Here is a 23,262-nt window from a genome sequence, read left to right as displayed (position 1 = left end):
TATAAGTACCTCAAATCCTTTCTTAGAAAGAGTCCTGATGTTTCCCATGACTTTTTGCACAGGCTTCTGCATCCCAAGGCTGCAGTAATTTTTATAGCAGGTAAATGTGGACTCATTTTGAGTGAGAAGTTTTTATGTGAGACTTTACTCCCAGTGGTACATCCTTGCTGAAGGTGACTTTTTACATGCATTGTAACTTGAGCAGGCAGAGTCTGGTATTACCAAATTGAGATGTCAGATAATATGATTAGAGTAGTTAGCAAGCTCAGAGAGAATTTAGCTTTGGGAGCACGTGGAATCCCATCCTTATTGCTCAAGAAGACATATGCAGCAATAGTATGTATGTGTATGTACATGTGTATGTATATGTATGTGTTTGTGTGTGTATGTATATGTTTGTGTGTGTATGTATATATGTGCGTATATGAGTGGATGGGTGTTTCTTTGTTTGTTTCGTGGCGCTACCTTGCTAATGTAGGAAACGGCAATCAAGTAAAATAATGATGACACTAGTTAGTAAGCTTGGAGAAAATTTATCTCTGGGATCAGGTGGAATCCCATCCTTACTGCTTAAGAAGACATTCACAACTTTCATAAAACCAGTGATGTTATATTCAACACAAATGTCTGGGTGCAAACAATATTGCAGATATTCACAAAATGGCATTTGTAATGCCAGTACACAAAAGTGGATCCTAGTTAATACAAAAACAGTATAAACCAAACCAATTGTCTGACTTTTCCAGTTATAAAAGTTTTTGAATCCAGTAATGAAAGAAAATGTGTTAACTGCTACATTGATTTGTACCGAGAGAAAGTATATAGACCTACTTACTAATTCATCACAATGATATTTGTGAAGGTTTAATGTAAGGAAAGAGAATGGACACTTTTTACCTTGAATTTGATAAAGCTCTTGGAAAAAAACTGTAAAATTTTACTAGTAGAAAATAGCCAAGCAAAACATGAAGGGTAAGATAGGAAGATGGATTAGAGATTCTTACTAAAAGAATGCTCAAAATAGTAGTAAATGGAAATATGTCCAAGGATAACGTTCTATCTAAATTACCAAAGGAAATGCGTTAGCATCGCTACTGTGTATAATAATATCTGACATCTACAGTGAAGTAAAGGGAAGCATAGCAAGGGTCTTTGCTGATGACACCAGAATAAGCAAAATTATTTGGTCAGGACTAATCAAAAGGAGAGGCGAAAATGTTTAGATGCAGTCTATAGATGGACAGAGGTAAAATTGTTGAAATTTAACAGAGATAAATTAGAGCAAATGAGGTATGGAACAAGTAAGAATACATTGATATCACCTTATAAATGCCAAACAGAGAAAGTGATAGAAATTGAAATAAATGGAAATATTTTGGGTGTCATCATACTTGAGAAACTAGAATTCAGAGAACATAATGAGAAGATAGCACTGTTTACCCAGGTAACAAGTGGTATGATTTTGAGGACGCTCACCATAAGAGACAGAAAAGTGTTGATGGAAGTGTTTAATGTATATAAGAAGTGAAATGAAATACAGCTGTTGTGTGGTCACTGGCTAAACAAATGGAAACAAACAGATCAGAGAAAATTCAGAAGCACTTCACGGGCAAAATCAAGGGAATGGTGTAACATACAAGCTATCATTAAAGCCTAAAATAATGGAAACATGTAGTTTTGAAAAAAGAGAAAGATGTATGATAATCCATATGTAGTAACAATGTGAAGGTGGGAAGGGTAATGTAATGAACCTTAAAACCGTTCAACAAGGAAGATGCATTTCTTACGTTGTCAAGGTTACCATGGAACATAACAAAAGTAATCATACAAAAATATATGAGAACCCAGCAAGGAAACTAGAAAGACTGTTTGATAAACAAGCTTAAGTAAGAAATATGCATGGTACTACTAAAGAAATATTTAAAAGAATACTTGGCATATGTTTGAAATCAGTCCTAAATTAACCCAGCATGGGTGATTATGTGATGCTGGTGGCATCAAGGAGGAATTGTCTTATTCATCAAGCAAGACATGCAGTGAGCACCACATACTTGCCCTGCCATTTTGGCGAAATCTCGTCATAGGTACCCTTAAGTAGGTAGGCATTCCCTTTTTCATATACCATTCTCTTATCCATTGCCAATTTTCACTCATTATCTCTCAGTGTCTGCACACTGGCCTCTTCATGCTCACTCACTTTCACCACTTCTTTGTCACATATTATTTTCTCTCTTCCCAAAACCACTACAAACTTTCACTTGCACTTCCACCAAGAAATGATCAGACATCCAACAGTCTCTCCATTTTGTTGCCTCTCAGTAGGCACATAATCCAGTACAGTAATACCTGTTGACCTTCACATACACTTAGTTATTTTATATTTTTAAGCCAAGTATTCCCAGTCACCTGTTATTTTACAGCATAAAACTGAATAAGGTTTTTCCCATTTTCATTTACATAGTTATCCCCCTTCCCTAATTATACACGCTTCTGCCACATAACCCACTTTTGTACTCAAGTCGCTAAACATTAAGATATGATCATTGCATCAAAATTTCTGAACCTTTCACTCAACTTTTCCCAAACAAAAAGAACCTCTTTCTTCATCAGTCATCCTACTGTAATGTGCATAACGTCTAATAGCTCCTATCCTCTTGAAGAGTACTTTCATTCTGACCCACATCCAACTTGAACTCGCTTCCTTACACTCTTTGACACAGTTTGATAACTTCATCAAAACTGCCACCTGTTTTGTCACTCTTACCCTTACCCCTCAAACATTCCCAAAATATTCTTCCCCTTTCCCCTTCAGTTAATCTCACGGTTAAATGAGACTTAAGTTTAATGGGATAACCCAGTGTCCTTATCATCAAACATAGCACCTATTTCTCTCCTTTCATCCAGGGTATGTCCACATATATTTGATACCCTAGCCTGAGCTTTTGAGAATATATCCATGTTTGGCTCTCTTCTGCTATTATTATTTTTTCTTTATTTTTTTTTTCTTTTTTTTTTTTTACTTTCATACTTGATTGCCATTTCCCTCTATAGCAAGGTAGCGCCATTATTATTATCATTATTATTATTATCATTATTATTATTATCATTATTATTATTATTATTATTATTATTATTATTATTATTATTATTATTTTTACCATTATTCTTTTATTTTCACTTTCATGGTATTGATAATGATTTTTTATTATTATTATTTTTATAATGATTTTTTTTTATTTATTCTAACGTTTATGGTTTTTCTGACAGGACGACCAGGTGAGCGCGTCTTCCGGATCAGCAGTATCTGGATTAGAGGTGACAGAGTGCATAATGTGTATATTATAATGTATATAACAAAATGTATGTTTTAGTTGTGTCATTATTGATCTGTTTTCTACAAACAAACAATCAATAGAAGTTAAAGAGATTTAAGGCCAGATGATGTGTCCTCATGCCAGTAATGCATCTGGGCCATACTCCTAAAACACAGAATTCCTATTTGAGTTTATATTTGAATATGCTGTATGAAGTGCTTTGACAAGATTTTTCTTTGTGGTAATGTTAGGATGAGGTAAGCAGTGACAATTCTTTGGTGAAAATCTCATAACTATCAAACGATCCACATTTCCCAGTGGAAGCTGATTTCTATATCTCTAATGCCCTTTCCTTTTGGGAACACCCTCAAGGGGGGGTGTTCACAGCAAAAGAGCGTCTATAACTGGTGAACCTCGGTGCTACTTTTCAAGTCTGTAGTGCCATATCCTTATTAGGCCACTGGCAGAGGGCAACTATAGTGCAGTGTTTTCAGAGGCTTCTACAAAATGCTCTTACTGAGTACTTATACCAAGTGTGTCTACCTAATATTCCGGTGTAGTACTATTCATCTCTGATGCACATTCCCCCAGGGAACTCCCTCAAGGGGATAGCCACAGTAAAAGAGTTTTCGTAACTTGAATTTCAGTGCAACTTCTTAGCCTTTAGTGCCTCATCCTTAACAGGCCACTGGCAGAGGACACCTCTAGCACAGTGTTTCCAAAGGCTCCTTTCCATTGATCTTACTGACTACTACTACATTTGTCATCCTAATGTTCCTACTGACCACTTCTATCTATTGCTTCTACCATTATGCCACAAGGCATCGCCAGTGCATAGCACTTGCCACAAGAAAGTCTAGAGTTGTGAGGAATTAGTTGTTTAAGTGTTGTAAAGTGTTAGGTATGACAAAGAGAGATTGTGTTTGTGGACAGAATGCCAATAGTCCACATGTAGGTGAGGCAGAAAGAAGACATCTACCTGGGACAGAGGAGTGCAGCTTCACCACTGAAATGCTGGCTCACTATGCAGCCATAAGTCATCCTCCCAATACCCAGGCAGGTAGCACCATAATATACCTTCCTGGTCAGTGGCTGCCTATATTATTTCCATGAATATGTCAAAACATCATTGTGAAATAACAGAAATAGTTTTCATAATTACTTTTTGGCCGAATGGTTACAAGGTTAGCAGCTTGAGGTATTTGTCCCAACAATGTTATATAGATGTGAAACATGGGCTGTAGATGGGGATGTTCAAAGGAGGATGAATGTGCTGGAAATGAAATATTTGTTGACTATATATGGTGTGAGGTGGTTTTATCACATAAGGAATATAAAGGTAAGAGAGAGATGTAGTAATAGAAAGAGTGTGGTTGAGAGAGTTGAAGAGGGTGTGCTGAAATGGTTTGGATATATGGAGAGAATGAGTGAGGAGAGGTTGACAAAGAGGATATATTTGGCAGAAGTTTAGGGGAAAAGAAGACCAGATTGGAGATAAAATGTTGAGTGAAAAAGATTTGAGTGATTGAAGCCTGAACATGCAGGAAGGTGAAAGGCATGAATGGGGTAGAGAGAATTGGAATGATGTTGTATACAGGTGTTGACATGCTGTAGTTGACTGAATTAAGGCATATGAAGTGGAAGGGGGAAACCATGGAAAGGTCTATCCACCAAGGATGAGGAAGGAGAGGTGGATGGCCTGATAACAGCCTTTAAGTTCTTAAATCAGCTGAATGAGGTTGACAGTTAGCAGTTCTTAATGAGGTGTAATACCAGAGTTACCAGTGACCACAATCAGAAGATGAGCAAGAGGCTGGTCAAGAACAGTGTAAGAAAGGCTGGTTTAATGTAAGAGTGGAAGATTGTTGGAATTGTCAAAACAAGAAGGTGAATGCCATCAGCTTCCAAAGATTTGAAAGTCTTCATGATGATGCAGAAAGTAAAAAGAGACAGGGCTGCATGTTGAATTTCTTGATGATGCAGAAAGTAAAAAGAGACAGGGCTGCATGTGTGAAAGGTTCTCTTGCTGTAATGTACAAATAGGTAATCACACACACACACACACACACACACACACACACACACACAAACTCTCATGTTCATGTTTAAAAGTGTATTTGGTAAATCATTCCCAACATAGACCAAAACTGGATCATTCCTCACATCTGGTCACTGCTTTCAAAGAAGCACAAAGGTCTTATTGAGAGAGTGATGAGAAGAGCATCTTAGATTGTACCTGAATTAAGAGGACTGAGCCATATTGAGAGGATGAGGGCTATGCAGCAGTCCACCATTGAGGTGAATAGAGCAAGGGGGGTACCTGAACAGCCTTCAGGTTTTTAACTCAGCTGGATGATACTGACTGAAAAGGTGTTCAAGAGATGCAGTACTGTAGTAACCAGAGGCCGTGATAAAAGGGATGTTAAAAAGGATATTATGAAGTACTGATGTCTTAGGATGGTGGATGGTTAGAATAACTATGTAAGGAAACTGTAGTGTTTAAAAGGTTACTTGATGGTAAAGAAAGTTCAGAAGATTGAGCATCATGAGTGTAGACCCAGATTAACCCTAAGCTCTGTTTCTTGTGCCCCTAACAGAGTCCCATAGCTTATCTTTTTCATGCTAAAAAGCATTGAATAATTGTTATGTTCTGTGGCTTTATAAATTTTACAAAATCACATCAAATCATCCCACATCAGAAGTGGCATCACTTCCTTAGCTCTTATCCTTTTATTAACATAAGGTATCACATCCTCATCATTTCCAAACCAGTCTACCCCCTTACCCTGAAAGCCACAGCCAGGATATCCAAGTATCTTTCATTAAACATAGTACTTACTACTTCTTTCTCTTCATCTTGATCAAGACCACATTCATTCATACACCTTAGCCTGAGCCTTAACTTTCCTTGCTTGGCTCCTAGTACCTTCTCTACTTTCAGAAAGTGATAATACAGGAAAGGAGTATTTCTACCCCATTTCCTGCCCTTCATAGTCATCTCCAATGCTTACAACATACATAGGCAGTGCTCTTTCTTCCATATCCCTAGGGATATTACAATTTTCATCCTTTTGCAAATTTTGGAGTCTCTTCATTGAGATTGTATGAAAAAGAAAGTCAAAGTACCGATGCAGAAAAATTTAAGAGAAAGTTGAAGTCAGAAGAACATAGAAGTATTGTAATAGAAAGCAGTAATCTCATGAGCATAATAGGAAATTTGTCACACCATAAAGAATCCTGCTCCATTCATGTGGCAAAAGATAGTAGGAGGACATACGGTATTCTAATATTCTGTCGTACCACCTTGCATTTTTCCCACACTTATTCCATGGTACCTATCCTCATAAGTACATTCATGATAAACTGCATACTTTTTTCTCTGCCATCCAAGCACTTTTTTATTATTTTTCCTTAGAAACATATTGTCCTTTTAGTAGTATTACTATGTAGTTCTCTTTTTTGCCTGATTTTTAGAATTTATATTCCTCCTCAATTAGATTCACTTTTTCTTTTCAACAGGATGGCTTTGCAGCTCCTGAGGATGTGGAGGATGTACCACCTCCTCCAGAAGAAGAAGAATATTAATTAAACATGCTAATCTTGTACCCTCATGTAACATTACAGTGGGTGTAACAAAGGCATTTTAAGTTCAAGGTTTCATTGCAAAAGTCTCTGATCTAGGACTGTAAAGTTTAAAGTTCTGTGCTCTCCTGGAACTGAGAAACTATACTTTTGAAAATATTGTTGTCCAGCTAAACTTACACAACAAAGACTGCTAGTGCAGAACAAAATTCTACAGTTATTGACAGTGACTATTTTTTCACATGCTCAGAAATAATATTCACAAATAACTTTTTTTGCTGATGTTTTTAGTGCTATTTGTAACAACTAAATTTGGGTTATTAAGCAGACAATAAATAACAGCTAGGGGATGTATTACATTTCAGTCCAGGCATGACATAAAGAGCTGTTCAGCACATTAAGAACCCTTTCCTGTCATCTTACCTTTAAGTCTGGTAATATCTATATTGTTTACTGATAGTTTTATGTGCAAAATAAATTGTTTGCAACAGTTTTCAGAAATGTAGGTTTTTATCCTTTATGTTAATAGTATGGTAGATAGCCAGGTGACTGAAGAAATTCTATTATTGTTTTAGTTGTTGCATTTTGTTTTTTGTAAACAAATTGATTGAGGGATTGACACAAATATGGTCTCATTCATCGATCTTTTTTTATGGAAATGGTTCTTTTTAATTGTGTAAATACAAGGTCCTCAGGATGTCTTGGAAACGCCCTCTGTCAAAAAATTGATACATAGTTGTAATGTACATATGTATCAGTTTACAGTGCATTTTGCAGGTCATATTTACTTAAAATAAGTCATATCAAATGTATAGTTTTAATTACTTTCTGTTTTGAATTTTACATATAAGAAACTTTATCAGAAGCTTATATTAGATACTGAACAGTATAAGAATCTACCGGACTGTCCTAGATTGTTTAGATTTTACATTTCATGATTTTAGTAAATGAAAAAGCATTTGATTCATATTGAGGGATAAGAGAATGATTTTCTTGATATATAAAAGTAGAAGAGTTGCATTATATTATATTTGGGCCTCCTTCAAGATCACTTAACTCCATCCTTTTTTCCTCTGCTGCTACCCACTTTTCTTCCTCCTGTAGTATTTATTTTATTTAAATAATTTTTATACTGTTGGACAACCCCACATTTTTCTAGTAAAACGATCAATATTAAACATTCCTTCTTGGCTCATCTCTCTTTTCTTCCAACTCATCCAGTGGTTATTTCAGTTCCATTTTGCATAGTGTTTTCACTTGTCATTAACATATAGTATTTTTAAGGTGTTTTCTACAAATTCTCTTCTGTCAAAAATTTATCCTTTTTAAATTAGGTTTCATTTTCGTATTTATGGCAATTATATTGATATCCCATCCCGTCCGCTCAACAAGGAACTATTTTCTTCACAAATTTCTTTGTACAGAACTATGCATGATGTGTATTCTTGTATTTTGTGTGGATATCATCTTAATAGACAGGTATTAAAGAGCCTGGATTATGTGATACTGATATGTAATGGCTATTAACAGGCTATGAATATCAATTAATATTACTTGAAGGTATTATTTTCATGAATTTGTTTAGGTAAGATGACTGTTGTAACGTTTCATAATGCAGATTGCTTAGAACACAGAAGACTTGTGCCACTGCAAATAATGGTCAGTATATAACCATCAGTATTGTGTCATGGAATGGTACATGATGATGCTGAAAATTTTTACTGGTTTGTAGTCATGAAAAAAAAATCGTTAGACAAATGAAGATTACAACAGAGAGTTGGTAAACAACTGATTAAGTCTACTTTGGTTGAAAATATTTCATGTACCTATCTATAATTGGTCATCTTTGAGTGTGCCTGTCACTTGAGGCAGGCAGATTGCTGGTAAATGCTATATAAGTTCTAAAGAATAATTATTGTTTTCTTTGCCAGTACATGCCTTATGTCATCTCAAAGCTTGAAACTTTCCAGATGTTATCCACATTTAGTGTAGCATATTAATGTTAGAAGTTTTTGCCCAAAGAAAAAATTATGCTTCTTCAGATTTTATGTTGATAAGGAGCTTTGAAGTATTATGGAATATAATTCATCTTCAATAAACCAAAAAATAGGGATATTATTGACGACTGTAAGGTATAAGGAATGTTTTAGCAATGAAAGAACAGTTTTCACTTACACTTAACATTTTCATAAAATTTTAGAACTTGGGAAGCCTTCGAGGACCTACTTAGTATTATGTAAGACGACCAGTTGTTTACTTAACAAAACTTTGTTTATATTTACAAGGAAATAAACATGTTCATGTTATTTTTTGATAAGCTTTATTTCACATGATATTTTGTTTGAATCATGCTAATTAAATATGAAGAAAGATGAAATATAACCTGTATGAAGGCTTTCCATAATATGTTTTAATCATATCAAGGCTAAATATGAAGCATTGCTGGTCATTCTCCATACAGCCTAGGAAATTCAATCCTAAGTGTATGTGAATCATATGGAAATGACACATGCTTGCTAAAATTTTGTGCAATGAGCCTTCAGAAATGTTTTATGCATTTTGCACTAAGTTTTCAACAAATACTCAACCAGATGCTTAGGTTTTTCAAAAGGTAGTGTGATAATTGGTTATAAATAATTCAGAAAATATATATATATTTATATATACACACACACACACATACATACTTGCCATTTCCCATGTGAGCAAGGTAGTGACAGGAACAGATGACTGAGCCATAGAGGGAAAATTCCTCATGTGTGTGTGTGTGCATCAAAAACACTCCACTTCCTCTGAAGTTCTTTCCATCAAAATTCACAAGCCATCTCTTTTCACCGCTAAACCTAATATATATTTTATTTATTTAGCACTTCCCCAGGACCAACTTCATATAGAGTCGTGGTGTTACCCACAACCTTTCTAAAGGCTGTGCTTCTTCCAGTTGCAGGGAAATGTTTCTCCTATGGAGTAATAAGTTCTGTCATGAGACTACACTTTCAGTGATACAGCCCAGCCAAAGATGATTTTTACTCACAATATATCCTCGAGTAGATAGAATGTGGAAATGCCAACCCGATATATACATATTTTTCCATACGTAATGCCATTTCCCACATAAGCCAGGCAGTGTCAAGAACAGATGACAGAGCCATGGAGAGGAAAGTTCCTCACTTGGCTCTCTCCTTTGCTCCTTCCATTGGAAAGCAATACAGGAGTGGAGGATTTCTAGCCACATGCGGCATGACATGTTTCATGGAGACAATCTGCCTTATCAGGTCCAAACAATTCATAAAGTTTTTGTATTCCTACACCACCATACAGATTCCATCTTCCTAGAGCCGTGCCAAATAATACACTAGCCTGACTGTTAAAGGGAAAGTAAGGAGTGTCTTGTAGTCAAGTATTTCAACACACATCTTGTTACCCAGGCCAACCTCCACCACACAAACCCACTTAACCACAAGGCACCCCCACTTTCCCTTTAATGGTCAGGACTTTTCCTGGTTCATGTACATCATGAGTGAAGAGTCATCTTTAGGGAGGCTGTCATTGGGAGTACAGTCTTGTTAGGAGCCATTAGAAAGGTGTACTAGGTACTGGGGTAATCATATATATAATGAATATACTTCATTCTCTCATCTTACTTGTTTGCTGTTTCCTGTGATGACAAGGAAGTGACAGGAACATACGAAGGGATGACCTCATTCACTCGCATCATTGTCTAGCTGTCATATGTAAATACTTGGAAATCACAGCCTCCCTGTCCAAAACCAGACCCTGAAAACTTCTCTGTGGTTTCCCTGGACTACATCATATGCCCTTTTTCAATCCATTGCCAGTACATGATCCCTGTACACTACATTGCTCTACTGCACTTTATTCCATGTCCACCTCACAACCTCCAGCATGGTCAGGCCTTGAGTACTCAAAATCTTTTTCCTTCCATCCTGTCATCTCAGTTTTGGTCTATGCCTTCTTGTCCCCTCCACTTTTGACTCGTATATTCTTCTTATATGAATCCAAACCAATCCAGCACCCTCAACCATGCTGTCCATATTACCACACCTCACTTGTACCTAATCATTTTATACTCAATCAACCCTCCTGACACCACATTTTGTCCCATTCCATATATTCTCATCAGAAGCCCATGCCCAGTGTTCCTGTAACACTGCCAGGACTACTGCCCATTTTTGCCCTCCCGATAGTGACCTGTCTTTCCAAATATTCCTCAATGCATCCAGGACCTTTGCTTCCCTCACCCACCCAGTGGTTCACTTTAAATCCCAGTTCCATTTGCTGCCATGTCTCTTCCTAAGTATAATCATTTCACTTTCAAGTTCTCTCCATTCAAACTGAAACTTAATAACCTGTCTTTCTCCATTTTTTATTCTCATTCGCAACACCCAACTTTCTCCCTCGATTAAGAGATTCAGTTGCTATCCCATCCGATTCAGCCACTATGCTGCACTTCATTTTATGTAAGACTTTCACCAACTTTTATGTTTCTCCTGTACCACTTGCCACAACTCTTATTTTGCATACCTTCACATCTAAAACACAACAGCTGCCACCCTGTCATCAGACACATTTAACAATCCTTCAAAATACTAAAATCTTTTCAGTTCAGCTGGTCACCACTTACTTGTTTTCTTTTGTATTTCACACAAAACTTCCTTTCAGAAAAGTTTCTTATGCTTCCTAAAGCTAGCTGATGCATGCTCACCTCATCTCTGATTTGCTTTCTTTTTCATCTCCTTCACCTTCTTGACCTCCTCCTGCTTTCTCATGTACATCTTACAGCCACTCACACTCCTTCCCTGCAAGTAATTCACATACACCTCTCTCATCTCTTTCACTAGCAACATAACTTCCTCATCCCTCCACTTACTACCCATTCTCACATGGCTGCCCTCTATCTTAAACATGCCAAACACTTTTCTTACAACTGTAAGTACTGTTTCCTTAAATAACTCCCATTCCTCACCTCTTACCTGGTGTCATTTACTCTCAGCTTTTGTGATTTCACTCAATTTCTGTTGGTATCTCTTCACATGAGCCTCTTTTCCAAAATCACTTGCTTATAGTTTCCATATAGTTTTGTCTTTTAAAGCCTCTACAAACCTGCACCCTTACCTCTACATTGTCATGATCATACATCTCATTATTTGCCCCTCTCAGTACATATACATCCAAGAGTCTCTCTTTTGCATGTCTTAATTATATAATCCAGTAATGCTCACCTCTTACCTCACCTACTCACCAATGTATGTACACTTATGTCCCGTCTTTTTATCCCAGATGTATGAATTCCAAATTACTAGTGCTTCATCAGTACACAACCCCTCATGCTGTTTACCATTTTCATTCACATCACTGAGCACCCTATGCCCCCTCAACTGCGACATTACTCACCCTTGTATTCAAGTCATCCATCACTAATACTTGATCCCTTACATCAAAATTCCTGATACACTAACTGAACTCCTCCCAAAACTCACTCTCATGTTTCTCTTACTACTCACATTTTGAGGTGCATAAGCACCAATGATCACCTACCTCATGTTATCTGCTTATGTATATTTTCACCCAGGGCTCACTTGCTTTCACTCTCACATTTCTACAACTCCCTCTGCAGAAGTGGTTCCCTTTTCTTAACCCCAAAGGTATTCCCAAACCAATCTTTGCTCTTCCTTCCAGTTGATCTTTTGATCATTTAAAGGTAGAACTTCATGTTTCTTTCCCAAGCCTACTACCTATCTCTCCCATCTTCTCATCCTGGTTACAGCCACACACATTTACACACCTCAACCAAGGAGGATGAGCACTCCTCATTATGCTTGTTTTCTCTGTTCCAGCTTTTAAAGATTGCAATACAAGTAGAGGACCCTTTTTATGTCAGAAATTGGCCTTATTGCACACACAAAATTCTGTCTGGCCATTATCCAATACATTGGAACTAGTCCGTTATATCCAATAATAGTCTAAAGTGACTCAACCTTATAATCACCAACAAAGTTGTTCTGGTAAGTACAGTAGTTTCTGTGCATAAAGATCATTAGAGAACTGTATTCTCATGTTAAACCTTGTATATACTTAACAAAAAAAATTATCTTCACCCTTACACTGTGTTACACTAATGCACAACTGATGAAAAGTTTTGACAAAAGCACCTGGGTCTGGCTATATATTAGTAGCCCTGCTTTCCTCACATGGCAGTAAACACACCTATTGTTTCTTATTATAATCTTTTATTATTCTGTAAAATATTTATTATTGTAACACTAGCAAAGTAACGATGTAATTAATGTAGGCATTCATGTAATGGATTATTGATATGCTGTTTTATTGTAAAATGATGAAAATTAGAAAGTAGAAGGATGGTCATATGAAAGAACATGAATATCAATGAAATTATGTGAATATTTTTAGAAATATATGATAATGCTCTGCATGTTACATTAGCTGAGGTGTTATGTTTGTCTTGGGAGCATTTTTGGGGCTCATCTGTGTTTCTCACAAACTTAATTCGAAGTAATCTAAACAAAACCAATCTCAAAGTCTCTGAATCATGTGCTTTCTGGTTTGTAGTTTTATTATTTCTGGGAAGTATTACAGTATATTGGACTTTCTATTCCTGTATGGCAACTCATCCCTTGAGCTAAAAATGTTTCTTAGTATAAGTGAAAATAAGTTACATAAGTAAAATATTTTTATTTCATGAAGAACATATTATAGTTTATTTTCTTTATTTCAAACTCATGCATTATCATTACTAAGAAATATGGTTTGCTATCGGTACCCTACCAAAATAACCAGACCCATAGTGTTTATTTGAAGTCCGTCAGACCCTGGGGTGAAGATAATTTTTGTGTTCAGTGTACAGTATTAATATATAATAATTTTTATTTTATTTCAGTACAAGCAAATAAGAACAGAAGTAAGACACGTAAAGGTTTTTCTTGGAAACATCTCTACTGCATCATGAATGAACTTGTGTAATGTTTTCTCTGACATGGGGTCCACCACATTTATAGCTCATAAATAATAAATTGTGCTCCATAAAGTAAATAATTCACTCTTGATCATTTTTTAATACATGTACATTAATCTATATTGTGTAGTAATACTCAGGTCATTCATTTTGACCTCTGTGTGACTACTCTGAGTGTCAAGTCAGTCTTACTTCATCCAAGTCAGTTTTACTGCATCCGCAGGCTATCAACATCTCTTAAACTACTTGCTTTAGTACACTTTTAAGAAAAAACTTATAGTTTTGTTTTCATAAGGAATTTATTGCAGTGTTTTGGTCTCATACTGACTTTCTCGTTTTGCATAATGGCTTGCAAAGATAAAGTTTTGTCAACTTCTATGAGAAAAAGGCAGATTTTGTTTGTGAAAATGAAGCTGAAACTCTTAGAGGGACATGATAGAGGTGTGTCTACAAAGCTGTTTTTGGAAAATGTAACTGTAAAGTGCATATACAGTATAATATAAATAAAACGTACATCAGTAGGCTTTTCAGTACACTGTAATAGAGAACTTGTATGTGTTAGTGTAAGGGTAGTATGCTGTAAGTACTTTCCTCTGCTACAGCACAGTACATCCAACACTGCCTCCTACCCAACCACCAGGGTTTCTTCCACAGACAAATCTTTCCGTTTACTGAGTGTTCACTTCATCCTTCCATCTCCAATTTGGTGTTTCCCTTCTTGTCCCCTTCACTTTTGACATGTGCCCTCTCTGTTAGCCTCTTTTCACTCATGCTCTACATACATCTAAACCATATAAGCACACCTTCAGCTCTCTCAACCTTACTCTTATTACCACATCTGTTTCTTCTCCTTTAATCATTCAACCCACCTCACACAACATGACCTCAAACATTTAATTTTCTATGTGTGCACCCTCCTCCACAAAATCAAGAGCCTATGCCTTGCAACCATACATCACTGGGACTACTGTACCTTTTAACTTGCTCATTTTTGCTCTCTCAGGTAATTCCCACTCTTTCCACTCATTCCTCAATGCTCCAAGAACTTTCTACCCCTTACCCATCGTATGACTCACTTCTGCTTCCATGATTCCATATGGTGCCATGTCCACTTCCAGGTATCCAAAACACTGCTTCCTCCAAATTTTCTCAAAGTGAACTCACATCACAGCTAACCTGTCCTGCACTGATAGACCTTACTTTTTCACATTTATTTTCAACTTCTTTCTGTCACACACACTCCCAAATTTAGACACCAACTTATGCAGTTTCTCATTTGAATGTGCCTTCAGTGTTGTCTTCAGCATACAACAACTGACTCACTTCCCAGAGCCCCCTACAGGCTGCATACCTAACCCCTGTCTCTAAGATCCTTGCATTTACCTCCCTTACCACCCCATCTATAAACAAATTAAACAGCCATGGTGATATCACACCAAGCTGCTGCAGACCCACCTTTACCCGGAACCATTCACCCTCCTCTCTGCCTCTTTGCACAAACAGACACCTTACACTCTTGATAAAAACTCCCCACAGTTTATAATAACTTTTTCCCACCATATATTCATAACACCTTCCACAAAGCATCTGTATCAACTATATCATACACTCTCAAGATCTTTTTGTTTCTCCTTTTGTTTCTCCTAAATATTTTCTCCACATTCTTCAGAGCTAGCACCACTCCTGAAACTACATTGTTTCTCCCCAGTCTGATGCTCTATATATGCTTTCTCCCTCTGAATCATCATTCTCTCACACAACTTATGTACACTCAACAAACTTATACTACATGGTACTATACATGTATTCTGCCAATCCTCAAACACCTCACCATAATCGATACATATATAGCAAATCATAACTAACCAGTCAGCAACATAGCTATCCCTTTTTTTCAGAAATTCAACTGCATTATACATAAGTAGAAACAATAAGTAGATCTAGTAGGTTAGAACATTAGACAGGAACATTAGGTAGAAGTAGTAAGTAGGAACATTAGTTAGGGCCATTGGCCCTTTAACATTAATGGTGAGGCATAAAAGCTAAGAAGCAACACTGGAGTTCATCAGACTCTTTCCCATGGCCATCCCTTTGAGGGAGTTCTGAAAGGGAACATATATATGTGTGTCTGGGTGTGTGTGCCTTTAGAAAGATCATTGATAATACTAGGACTCCTATAAAAATAGGTCCTTGGGGTGATTTTACATAATAATAATAATATATATATATATATATATATATATATATATATATATATATATATATATATATATATATTGCAGAAGGTGAAGTGTTTTAGATATCTGGGTGTGGACTTAGGAGTGAATGGAACCGTGGAAGTGAGTCATAGGGAGGGGGAGGGGGTGAAGGTTCTGGGAGCAATGAAGAATGTGTGGAAAGCAAGCAAAAATGGGTATGTTTGAAAGAATAGTAGTCCCAACAATGTTATATGGTTGCGAGGCATGGGCTATAGATAGGGTTGTACAGAGGAGGGTGGATGTGTTGGACATGAAATGTTTGAGGACAATATGTGGTGTGAGGTGGTTTGATTAAGTAATGAAAGGGTAAGAGAGATGTGTGGTAATAAAAAGAGTGTGCTTGAGAATGCAGAGGAGGGTGTGTTTATATGGTTTGGACATATGGAGAGAATGAGTTAAGAAAGATTGATAAAGAGGATAAATGTGTCAGAGATGGAGGGGACACGGAGAAGCAGGAGACCAAATTGGAAGTGGAAGGATGGAGTGAAAAAGATTTTGAGCAATCAGGACCTGAACATACAGGAGGGTGAAAGGCATGCAAGGAATAGAGTGAATTGGAACACTGTGGTATACCAGGGTCGATGTGCTGCCAGTGGGCTGAATCAGGACATGTAAAGCGTCTGGGGTAAACCACGGAAAGGTCTATAGGGCCTGGGTGTGGATAGCGAGCTGTAGTTTCGGTGCATTACACATGACAGCTAGAGACTGAGTTTGAACGAATGTGGCCTTTTTTGTCTTTTCCTGGCGCAACCTCACTGAAGGGGGTTTCCTGTGTGGCGGGGTAGCAACAGGAATGGATGAAAACAAGCAAGTATGAATATGTACATGTGTATATATGTGTATGTGCATGTCTGGGCGTCTATGTATATATATATATATTCTTTCATTTTTTTTCTTTCAAACTATTCGCCATTTCCCGCATTAGCAAGGTAGCATTAAGAACAGAGAACTGGGCCTCTGAGGGAATATCCTCACCTGGCCCCCTTCTCTGTTCCTTTTCTTGGAAAGTTACAAAAAAAAAAAAAAAACGAGAGGAGGATATCCAGCCCCCCGCTCCCTCCCCTTTTAGTCGCCTTCTACGACACGCAGGGAATATGTGGGAAGTATTCTTTCTCCCCTATATATATATATATATATATATATATATATATATATATATTTTTTTTTTTTTTTGCTTTGTCGCTGTCTCCCGCGTTTGCGAGGTAGCGCAAGGAAACAGACGAAAGAAATGGCCCAACCCACCCCCATACACATGTATATACATACTTCCACACACGCAAATATACATACCTACACAGCTTTCCATGGTTTACCCCAGACGCTTCACGTGCCTTGATTCAATCCACTGACAGCACGTCAACCCCGGTATACCACATCGCTCCAATTCATTCTATTCCTTGCCCTCCTTTCACCCTCCTGCATGTTCAGGCCCCGATCACTCAAAATCTTTTTCACTCCATCTTTCCACTTCCAATTTGGTCTCCCACTTCTCCTCGTTCCCTCTACCTCCAACACATATATCCTCTTGGTCAGTCTTTCCTCACTCATTCTCTCCATGTGTCCAAACCATTTCAAAACACCCTCTTCTGCTCTCTCAACCATGCTCTTTTTATTTCCACACATCTCTCTTACCCTTACATTACTTACTCGATCAAACCACCTCACACCACATATTGTCCTCAAACATCTCATTTCCAGCACATATATGTATATATATATATATGTATATATATATATATATATATATATATATATATATATATATATATATTCCTATGAGTCCACGGGGAAAATGAAACACGAAAAGTTCCCAAGTGCACTTTCGTGTAATAATCACATCATCAGGGGAGACACAAGAGAGGAATATAACAGTCAGTTGATATACATCGAAGAGACGAAGCTAGGACGCCATTTGGTAAACATTTTTTTTTTTTTCTTTGTTGCTGTCTCCCGCGTTTGCGAGGTAGTGCAAGGAGACAGACGAAAGAAATGGCCCAACCCACCCCCATACACATGTATATACATACATGTCCACACACGCAAATATACATACCTACACAGCTTTCCATGGTTTACCCCAGACGCTTCACATGCCCTGATTCAATCCACTGACAGCATGTCAACCCCGGTATACCACATCGATCCAATTCACTCTATTCCTTGCCCTCCTTTCACCCTCCTGCATGTTCAGGCCCCGATCACACAAAATCTTTTTCACTCCATCTTTCCACCTCCAATTTGGTCCCCCACTTCTCGTTCCCTCCACCTCCGACACATATATCCTCTTGGTCAATCTTTCCTCACTCATTCTCTCCATGTGCCCAAACCATTTCAAAACACCCTCTTCTGCTCTCTCAACCACGCTCTTTTTATTTCTACACATCTCTCTTACCCTTACGTTACTTACTCGATCAAACCACCTCACACCACACATTGTCCTCAAACATCTCATTTCCAGCACATCCATCCTCCTGCGCACAACTCTATCCATAGCCCACGCCTCGCAACCATACAACATTGTTGGAACCACTATTCCTTCAAACATACCCATTTTTGCTTTCTGTGATAATGTTCTCGACTTCCACACATTCTTCAAGGCTCCCATGATTTTCGCCCCCTCCCCCACCCTATGATCCACTTCCGCTTCCATGGTTCCATCCGCTGCCAGATCCACTCCCAGATATCTAAAACACTTTACTTCCTCCAGTTTTTCTCTATTCAAACTTACCTCCCAATTGACTTGACCGTCAACCCTACTGTACCTAATAACCTTGCTCTTATTCACATTTACTCTTAAATATATATATAAGAATATGTACACGTGTACACATGCACATGTGCATGCACACATGTATATGTTGATATGTATAGGCATGTACATGTGTGCATATGGGCACTCATCCATATATATTTGTACATGTAGTTTTAGCCGGGAGCAAGTTTTCTGTAATGTACACAGAACCAAATACAACAGCTTTTACCTTCACTAAGTATTATCAGGAATCAACAAAAAAGAAACTGCATCACAAAACATGGATATATACATTTTGTTTGCGTTTTACATTTCGCGTCCAAGTTTTGTGATACGCAGTTCTTTCTCTTTATTGTATATTCCTGATGATACCTCTGCGAAGGCGAAAGCCTGATTGAAATAGTATGTATAATTTTTGGCAACTGGGGTTTGAGCACCCACCTAATTGCAGAATTATATTGAGAAAATTAGAGAACATGAGAAAGAAGATTAAAAACCCTGAATATGCTGTTGTGTTCAGTTCTGTGCATATATAGTGTGTGTGTGTGTGTGTGTATATCAACCATGCATTCCATGACACTTTATGTTTCTGAATGACAGGATTGTGTTCTGTATCTTTTCTTTCCTTGATGTGCTTGTATTGTAATTAAGGCAAATTATGTATGATCAATGATGCAAAACAGACCGGAGCTTTTGGCGACACAAATTTTATCACCCATGCATTATTATATGGTATATTTCCATCTTTTTGAAATATGACAGCTATATCAAAGAACTGCATTGACAAACAAAGTTTCATAAGGAGTTCCTACCAGTCTTGATATTGTCTGTAGCCTTCATTAAGCTTTTACTGAAGTCTTCATGCATGACAAACGTTTCTCCATAATGTGGAAAGAAATCACTGTCAGCTTGTTTCTCTTTGCAGCATGTAGCCATAATTATTGCTGTTTTTGGTGATGATAAACTGTGAAAGTTAAAAGCTTGACACACAGGAATTAAATAGGGATAAGTTTTGATTTTTAGGATTATACTGATTTGGGCAACAATTGATGTATTGAGTGCTGCAGAATGAGTGCTTTCTGGCATTGTTTCTAAGATTTTAAACTGTTTAAGCAGCCCCACTTACACATGTTGAAACAAATTGTTGTTTTTTGAAATTCACAAATACTTCAGATTATATAACTATTTTGGTTCACTGGTCACTCCCATTAATCTCCACTGTACTTGATGTTCATTATGTCCATTCATGAGATGATAAGTTGCTGATGTTAATTTTGTAAATATTTAATTTTCAGGATTTGTGGTAATGACCCATTGTTATTTAAAGAGATGGAGACAGTTTATATCACCAACTAACTGGTTCAATTTCTGTGTGGTAAGTGGTTCATAATGAATTACAGAGTTGATTTTTAACAATAAAAGTGGAAATTTGTTTTTTCTGTGATTTCTCTCAAATTCACCTTACAGTGGTAAATTTATGGGGCATTCCATTGTTAAATATTTTCCCTGGTGTACCTTTGTACTATAAAAATGTAGTCGTGTTTGTCTTTGTCTGCCAGCACACATGCCAGATGATTGATAGCTAACTCTTCTACACAGCTGTTGACCAGCTGAGGAAGTTGCTGAATGCTAAACCACTAACATACTCAGTTGCCAATGATTTATCCATTTCACAGCATGATAGATATTGATGGCTGCTTGGTTAATTTATCTTCAGGAAAATATTATACTGGTGAATGGGAAGGTTGTTCTGTCGGTAAGGAAGACATGAAGAGGGAAAATGTTAGGGGTGAGTGGTTGGAACCAAAGAACAAAGCCATTCTGCTGTGTGTTGTGGTAGCCATGGAGGGAAAAAGTGGTGATATTGAGGGATAATGTGGTAGCTAGGGAGGAAGAGAGTGATAGTGAGGGATAATGTGGTAGCTAGGGAGCAGTGGTACATGGGAAGGATGGATAACAGCAACCTAACATGGAATTAGGCAAGGACCTTGTTCGAGAGATGAGTTCTTTTGTAGTATGAATGGTGCATGAATGGAACAAACTGATAATGGACATGGTTAATGCAGGGAGCATACAGGAATTCAGAAAGTTGTATGATGGTAAATGTTCAAGAGATAGGGCCCCATGAGTGTAAAACCCTTCCTGTACAGCACAAGTAGGTAATTACACACATACCGTGTAGCTCTAATTCATTATATCCTACAGCTGCCTCATCACCCTCAATGTTCAGACCCTGACATCTGAAAGCCTTCATATCATTGCATCATATCATCTGTCTTCCCCTATTCCTTATTCCTTCCTTTTTTTGACCTTTAGATCCTTTTAAGCAGTGTTTGTTGTTCATTCAATCTCTACATGTGGCCTAACATTTTATCACCCCTTGGTCAACTCATGCTCAGACTGCACTTTCTACCATACTTTTCCCTTACTCTGTCATTTCTCACAACATCATTCCACCTCACACCACATATCATCCTCAGACATTTCACTTCCAACTCGTCCACCCTTTTCCTCTCTTTTGCATTTAAGGCATCCATACAAGACTGTTGGGATTACTGTACTGCCAAATATACACATCCTTGCCCAAACAGGCACCGACTCACTTCCCATGTATTCCCTTTTGCGCTCATGACCTTGGTCTCCCTCTCTCACTCTATGACTTGCTTAAGCCCCATGTATTCCATTTACCCTTGCATCCACTTCCTGGTGTTTAAACAGGCTTCCTCCAGGCTCTCTCCACCTAAATTTGCACTTTAAGCATCCTATTCACTTCCATTTCACATTATAACCTCGCTTTGGTTCACATTTACTCCAAGCTTTCTCTTTGTACACTCTTCCAAACTAAATTACCTATTTGGGAAAAGATAAAAAGCAGTTGGTGTTAAGAAGGAGGAAGAGTGTATGAAACAGGAGAGAACTCACCACTGTTCCCAAAGCTGTTTCACTAAATCAGGAAAAAGTTAAGATTAATGAAAAATGATGTCCCAATAGTCAACTGATTATCATTATTATCGTCAACTGAAATATGAATAGGATTATGAAGCAAGAAGAAGAGACAACGGAAATCATTTACGAATTATGGAGGAAGTGAAAAACCTGTCTTGAAATATGCCAGGTCGTACTTATTGGAAAAGACATGAGAGGGTAGAGAATGACGAGTTTCCAAGTTTAGTTAGGAAATATAGTTATCAAAACGGTCCACTCTTGAGTTGCCAATGCACACAGTAATAATGTGATGCAGCAGTTGCTGAGTATTGCATGGTCTCATTATCTCTCCCAGACGGCCTGACCTGAAATCTTTACCCACTTTTCCAGTATCCTTCTGACGTTTAAGTAACTGCTCCCGAAAGCTGAATGTTTTTGTACCAAAACTGTCAGTTGGACAATAATGCTCGGCAAGTTACAGTACAACGTGATTACTGTCTGCTTATTGATAAGGATGGGTCATTATAGTGTCTAACTCTTTCCCAACATTACTAAGCACTAAACATTGTACCCTCATGTTTTTCGTAACATTTTCAACATGACCTTTTCTTAAAGAAAAAAAAAGCTGTACTTTCTCTAAATTTGACACTTTTATGTCTTTTTTCTGTAAAGGTCTAACCTCGATGAAAACTTCTGTCCACGACTGGATTCTTATCATAGAAAAATGTATGTGTAACCTCGAATCAAAGATATAATCTGTAATGAATGTTATAATTCTATTATCTTTTGTCAAGAGAAATACCGGGGAGGTGGGGGGGGGGGGGAATCCCTTCATCCAAAATCAAAAATAGAATCCTCGTCGGGCATTTTATTTATTTGTTTGTGGCTGGTTAATACCTTGAGCAATTAAGCATGAGTGGACTATTTTCTAAGCACTGACTTCTGATTACTGTTAAATCGTCAGATGACATGACCACACCCCCTTATGTCAGGCGCTGGTATCTCCCAAAGAAAAACATTCAAGTTTCTCCCCTGCTCTTTGACAAATCACTATCGAAACTATTCATAAGGTAGTACCATACAACAGGCATCGCAAAGCAAGGTGCATATGTAATTATTTTGTACCTACCTATCTGAGAGTATGACAGGGAGTACAACACTTATGGGGCACCCTATGTCTGAACTTTTAGAAAAAAATATTGACTATGGACTACCGAGTATCGCTCACCGACGGAAAATATATAGTTTACATGATAAAGAATTTGTGAATTACATGTTATCGAGTCCTGTGTGTAAGATGAAGAATGTTTGTTTGTGGACTGACTATCTATAACCCACAAGTATGTGATGTAAGAGAAAGATAGCAACCTTGGGTACTACAGTAGCTATTTCATGATTAATTAACTGAGATATGACAGTAAATGTAATTGTTAATGT

General features: G+C 37.5%; 1 protein-coding gene across 3 annotated transcripts in view; it reads left to right on the top strand.

Moving 5' to 3' along the window:
- The window catches only part of LOC139755361 (microtubule-associated protein RP/EB family member 1-like), a 38,283-nt gene extending 29,081 nt beyond the window's left edge, over window positions 1-9,202 (top strand). For 2 of the 3 annotated variants that reach the window (XM_071673539.1, XM_071673540.1), the window contains exons 8-9: window positions 3,268-3,315; window positions 6,834-9,202. In XM_071673539.1, the coding sequence (XP_071529640.1) occupies window positions 3,268-3,315; window positions 6,834-6,899 (114 nt within the window). In that variant the 3' untranslated portion in view covers window positions 6,900-9,202. The remainder of the gene's footprint in view (window positions 1-3,267; window positions 3,316-6,833) is intronic. The other variant, XM_071673541.1, reaches the window with a different exon arrangement.
- Window positions 9,203-23,262: the final 14,060 nt, after the last annotated feature.

Source organism: Panulirus ornatus, chromosome 19 (assembly GCF_036320965.1).
Source record: "Panulirus ornatus isolate Po-2019 chromosome 19, ASM3632096v1, whole genome shotgun sequence".
Lineage (NCBI taxonomy): Eukaryota > Metazoa > Arthropoda > Malacostraca > Decapoda > Palinuridae > Panulirus > Panulirus ornatus.
The sequence above is the reverse complement of the archived record's forward strand: the minus strand, read 5'-3'. Positions and strand labels throughout refer to the sequence as shown.